The sequence below is a fragment of the Dermacentor albipictus genome, chromosome 8 (genome assembly GCF_038994185.2).
Source record: "Dermacentor albipictus isolate Rhodes 1998 colony chromosome 8, USDA_Dalb.pri_finalv2, whole genome shotgun sequence".
Classification (NCBI taxonomy): domain Eukaryota; kingdom Metazoa; phylum Arthropoda; class Arachnida; order Ixodida; family Ixodidae; genus Dermacentor; species Dermacentor albipictus.
This window is the reverse complement of record NC_091828.1, coordinates 11,625,326-11,631,325: the sequence shown is the minus strand read 5'-3', so window position 1 is coordinate 11,631,325 and position 6,000 is coordinate 11,625,326. Positions and strand designations below refer to the sequence as shown.

The following is a 6,000-nucleotide window of genomic DNA, read 5'->3' as shown; positions in this document are numbered from 1 at the left end:
AAACTCCTGCACCACCTAAAACACGATCGCGTTTCACTTCTTCGTCCATCCCTCACATGGAGTCCCCGCTACTATCCTCTGCTTATGCAGTCATCCCGTCGTCGTCTGCTTCTTTGCCGCTGTCACGTGGCTTACGCAATCACCGCTCTTCAACGACGTCCGGTACCTCGTCTGCACCTTGTGTGACGTTCACTTCGCGCTCCTGCTTTTCGCCTGCTATTCGGCCGTGTGCTCTAGGGATCTCGCAGCCTTCGTCTTCGTCTGCCTCGCGCAATGGGCACGCTCGGGCATCGCCAGGAAGCAACCATCATCGCCGCATGCCGCTCGGCGAATGCCGGCCGGCCGGTGACGCGGCCATGCGGCACTGCGCTGGCCCGCGCTCCGCTGGCAGCAGCCGACGCCCAACGCTGCTTCCAGCTCTCGCAGGTGAGCGTCGGGGCGTGCCTCAAGTGCATGTCATGTTCAATGCTCGTTCCTTACCGCTGACGACATCCCTGGCTCCAGGATAGTTAGGTGCTAATTCACGAATAACAAGTGTTTAAGGTTGTGGCGACGCGTCTTGAGAACTCAGTATTGGCTGAACCAGAAAACAGGGGTGCTATAACGTACAACTATTCGAAACTTTGCTATTCCACTTTTGCAATCAGCCCACCGCGATTGGTAAAAAAATATTTTGGACCACCCGCACTGCACCTGTCTGTAACGCGAGGTCACGAAAACCGCGATAGCTCCCCATCTGATGTGACGTGTACGCACTGATTATGCATAATTATAGCGAACAAAACAAAAATTGTTATTTCTCATTCGACGCTTCTTTACCATTAGCCCTCGGCTATTGTTTTCGGGCTGCACCAACTTTACCTGTCGCTCACGCGACGTCACAAAACCGCAGAAGCTTGCCACGTCAAAGTTACGTGTAAGCGTTAACTATGCATTAATATGCCGAACAAAACTGAATTTTCTTCTGAATAGCCGAGGCTGCCCCGTTCCGAAAGGAATAGAAGATGGCTGCCACGGTCGCTAAGACACTGGCTACTCGCCCCTGCCGGAGAGCATGTGTTTATTTGTGTGTTTTATTACACGCTTTATCGTTTTATGTGTGGGCGTGTAACGTTTTCGAGCACTTTGGGCACGTTTACGACCTCGTTCTTCCAACTCTTCTTTGCTGGGGATCCGTTTTAGTGTCATTCTTAAGCTTCCGTTGCACGCCGCCGCGATTGTTGATGAGCCACCACAAGCTAAAATAGAGAAAGCGGACCAATCGCAGACGCCGGCACCACCCTCTTCATCCGGTTATTGATATTCAGTGCAGTGGCTCAGCCCTATCGAATCCCTGTCCACTTGAGCACGCTCCTCGCCTCTGGTATGGTATGAATAACTTTATTTAGGTCCTGAGGGATCAGTCTGGGACTGATGCGGGCCGCTCCCACGTCGGTACAGAGAGGCCGAGCCCCTCTGCCGTCACACGGGCCCTCTGGACAGCCCTGAGTGGGCTCTGGTGAGCCAATTAGATAAGACAAGCCGCTCAGTGCAGGCAATCTTATTCGGTTTTCAAGCAAAAAAAAGTGACCTCCTATGAACGCGGGGAGCATTTGATTGGTTGGTTCAGACAACCCTGCGGGATAACGCGCGATGCTTGCGTCGGCGGTTGCGCAAATTTGACGTCAGGAGTTTGGAATAAAAATGTATTGGAATAGTTTTACGTTATACGGCCCGAGGTCTTTATAATGAAGCTTGCGGTGCTTAGTATCCACGTAAACCCAAAAATTACCTCGCAGAAATAATGTAGCTTGAAGCCCATTGTGCGCAGCAACCATTGCGTACAGATTTGAAATGCCGTATATCCAAAGCATGAAACAACAGTGCCCTAAATCTTGCCTCATGGAAGTTCACTTGCAATGGTGACTAAAAATACAGAATATTCAAGGGTCTATTATGAGAGGGAATAGTTGGTTACCTGCGGCGCTAGGACAAAAATTATAAATAACGCATCCCCGTGGGGTGTCCATGAGGGATACACGTAGCTTCTGCGACTCGATACGTGGAGAGCAACGTTGGTAATTTTCCCTTCGCTGGGCTCTTTGTTGCCACTGTAGAGGTATATATGCGGTAATATACTAATATATGCGGTAAACTGTGACATATAATGGGTGGCATCGAAGGCAGTGAGCACTGTTGTTGTAATGCATAAATGACATCTGCAAATTTGCATCTGAAAGATATACGACGGTGTGTGCCAAACCAAGCGCGTATAACGCGCGTGGTTCGCAATAGTGCCTTGTCTGAGGGTCCACGGCAAATTAAACACGAAATTACAATTCCCTTATTTTACAGCGGGTCTTCGAAGCTGACGCAGTGCGCAATATGAAAAAAAAATGGCTGTGGCTTAGCTAAGGTTAAGCCCAGGATGCGAAGCATACTAGCCTTTATTTTAGTTGTTGAACCACTGTTTAGCCTGGTGAACTGCTGTTGCTTGGCTATATTTGATTCGGCTAGACGAAGAAACAACTCATGCGTTACTCTGCTTCGCCTTCAAGAGTGGAACGCGATAGCGTTCCCGTCGACCCGCCAAGGGGTGTAAGACAATGGGCTACTGCGCAGCGACTACGCGTCCCGCATTGGACGCGGTGAGCGTCGAGCAACGCAGCGTTCGGCGCGGCAACGAAATGTGCGCCTGAGCAAGCGACGCACGCCTGAGCCTTAGAAACAGCTCGTTTCTAAGGCAACACCGCATTCACTAGAGGCGCTTTTGTACCGCTTTGAAGCATCGTACTCGTGGCTCAGTGGTAGCGTCTCCGTCTCACACTCCGGAGACCCTGGTCCGATTCCCACCCAGCCCAACTTGCAAGAGTTGAGCCAAAGCCACCTAGAAAATCAGTCTCTGTAGCACGCCGCAACCTTCGCTTCTCATTCCAACGAGCAGCTCGGTCTCCAGGAGGCATCTCACCTCGTGAGTGTGTAGCAGAAGCAAGCGCAGCTGCTTATATACCGCCGCGAGCGACGGCGCCAGTTGGCGCCCCCGTTTCTCCTCTGTCGTGACGTCATGGTGTCACGTGGTGTTGAAGGCGACACCGCCGCGCCTGAGGAGCTGGGTTGAGCTCTCGTAATATGCTTCGCATAAAAATATTCAGATTCCACGCACTGCCGGAATCGATGTAAGCGAAGCTTCCTGTGCTGTTTGCGTTCATTGATATTTTCCGGTGGCGTTGACGGCCTACGAAAGTCGTGATGCGACGCTGAGTGTTACCTTGCTTGCGCCACTTGCGTCTGTTTATGTGGTACACAAAAGGCGCACAGCGAGACGCGTGGGCTAGAAGCGTTCTTGTGCGCCGTTCATCGTAGCGAGCGAGAAAATTAGCCGTCATTCCCTCACACTGGCGCATGGTACGCGGGGCCACTGTTGATTCGCTGGACAGTCGCTTGCGTGTTGTCGCCTTGACACTGTGGTGTTTCAACGCGACATTGCGTCGGCACGCCCTGCGTCGATACCCGCATGTATAAAGTTGCATGGTATGTATTTCTCAAAAGAAACAGAAATGTGCCGTAAATTATGTTGAAATAATTTTTTATACTGTTTGTCCGCAAATGTGGCCATGCCTAGTAGTAGCTTTACTCTACTGAAGTGACCATACGCATTCTCATGTCGCCTTTCCCTACTCCCGCGATCATTCCATATTTGAAAGCTGTCACAAGAAAAGAGCAGCTATTAATAAACCCGCTTCATTAGGAAGAAGAAGAAGAATTTTATTTATTCACTCAAGAAAATAAAATCACAGTAACAAGATATACAGAAGGAGGTCCCAAAGCGGAAGGCATTAGGGGGACCTCCTTTTCTAATTAGAAATATCAAAACAAGTTAGGTTACAGCAAACGCAGCAAAGTTTTAAAGTTGTCTACAAATACTTACACATGACAGCAAAAGAACCGCAACATATGATAGTACAAAGAACGACGTTATGAACAAATAAAAGTAACAAAACAATTCAAGTTAATGCAAATACAGCAAAGAGGTAGAATTTTTAACTTGTATTAATGTAAGAAAACAAGTCAACTGAAAACATGGCATAACACTGTACAGAATTACATCAAGTTTTGAATTAAAAAAAAAACATGGGAAGTGAAATGTAGCCTATGAGGCAGTAATCTAACAATAACTGACACAAGGAAACAAGTGGACAAATATGATGAAATGTTGCTGAAATGGGGAAATGTGAAATGTTAAAGAGATATAATGGTTTACCCATAATGAAGCAAACAGAACATGTTAAATTTCGTTACAGCATTCACAAGTTAAGTAAATATGAGAATAAATCCTTTTTAAAGCTGCCCATACTATGAGACAGTTTTGTGTCCGTTGGAATACAGTTCCAGTAAGACATCGCTGTGAACGAAGAAGTGAATTTGCCAAAATTAGTTCTGATTTTGGGTAATAAGTTGTTAGCTAATGCAAATCGAGTCTTGTAATGATTAGCAAATTGTTCAGTGTTAACGATTATTTTGGGAATGTTTGAGTGAAGGGAATTATAGACAAGGATTGCCATGTTTATTAGAAATAGTTTATGAATTGTGAGAATGCGATGCTCTTGCAAAAGAGCAGATGCACTACATCGAGGTGACTGGAAATAATAATGCGGATGACCTGGTTCTGGACGTATTGTAAAGGAACAAGATGAGAGCTATATGTGTTGCCCCAAGTCGCAATGCAGTAAGTCAAGTGACTGTGAATAAATACATGATAAAGGGAAAGCAAGGTTGGCAGTCTAAAGTATGGACGTGCTTTTATAAGAATCTGGATACCATACCCAATTGTTTGCTTTAGATGTGAAATGTGGGTAGTGTATTTAAGTTGCAATCGAGGACAACCCCCAAAAAACGACAATGACTAGAAGGTTTGATGGGGTAACTATCGATAGCTATGTTTGGAATATTTACAATTTTCTTTTGAGTGGGGTAAAATAGCATGAAAACTGTTTTACTAGGGTTAATTTCTAAAGAGTGGCAAGGACACCAGCGAATAATGTTTTCCTAATCGGTATTGAGCTTAGAAGTTAGGCTAATAATTTAGGTGTCCGCAGTAAGAATCGTAGTGTCGTCCGCATAGAGATAAGTTTCACAATGCGAAAGATGGGCAGTTAAGTCATTAATCTAGATAGTGAAGAGTAATGGGCCTAGTATAGACCCCTGAGGAACTCCCCTCTCAATTAATTTGAATTTAGAGAGGTGATTAGAAATACTAACAGCCTGTTGTCTATTAGTTAAATAATCGCGAACGAAAGCTAGCGCCGGTCCTACAACGCCAATTGCGTTTAATTTAGCAATTAAAATAATATGAATAATTGAATCAAACGCTTTGTTGAGGTCAATAAACACTGCTCCTGCATATTTACCTTCGTCAGTGTGGTGCTTAATTCGATGAGTGAATGAAAGATGTGCAAGATTAGTAGAGTAACCTGCACGAAAGCCAAACTGCGTGGTGCAAAGAATGTCAAATTTTGTTAGATACTTAGACGTCTTTCAAAAAATTTCTCTATAATTTTTCTGAACACGGATAATATAGCAATAGGGCGATAGTTAGAAATCAACCGTCTATCACCTTTTTTTAAATACAGGTATTATTTTGGCTTTCTTAAGTTTAGATGGAAATACACCGCATTTAAATAAAAGGGTAATTACATAAGAAAATGGTTCAACAACGATATCAGCAACATATTTTAGGTGCACTGGTTGTATTTCATCAAGACCTGCACTTGTTAGCTTTAGTTGTTGTATGACATTGCATATTTAGTCCGGCATGGTAGGATATAAAAAAAAAGATTGTGGTTGTCTCTGGGTTGCTGCCATAGGACTGGTAGGAAGAGGCTTATTGTTATCGGAAAAGAAATTATTAAATTCATTTGCAATGTCTGATGGATTTCGATACGTGCCACTACAGCTTGAAATCTCACTTATTGGCGAGTCTTTTAAGTTTCTGTTGAAAAAAGTGTTTATGAGCTTCCGCTG

At 45.1% G+C, this 6,000-nt stretch overlaps 1 protein-coding gene across 6 annotated transcripts in view; it reads left to right on the top strand.

Moving 5' to 3' along the window:
- Positions 1 to 275: 275 nt before the first annotated feature.
- The window catches only part of LOC135915545 (tartrate-resistant acid phosphatase type 5-like), a 142,098-nt gene continuing 136,373 nt past the window's right edge, over positions 276 to 6,000 (top strand). For 3 of the 6 annotated variants that reach the window (XM_070523052.1, XM_070523053.1, XM_070523051.1), the window contains exon 1: positions 276 to 426. In XM_070523052.1, the coding sequence (XP_070379153.1) occupies positions 318 to 426 (109 nt within the window). In that variant the 5' untranslated portion in view covers positions 276 to 317. The remainder of the gene's footprint in view (positions 427 to 6,000) is intronic. The other 3 variants (XM_070523055.1, XM_070523056.1, XM_070523054.1) reach the window with 2 other exon arrangements.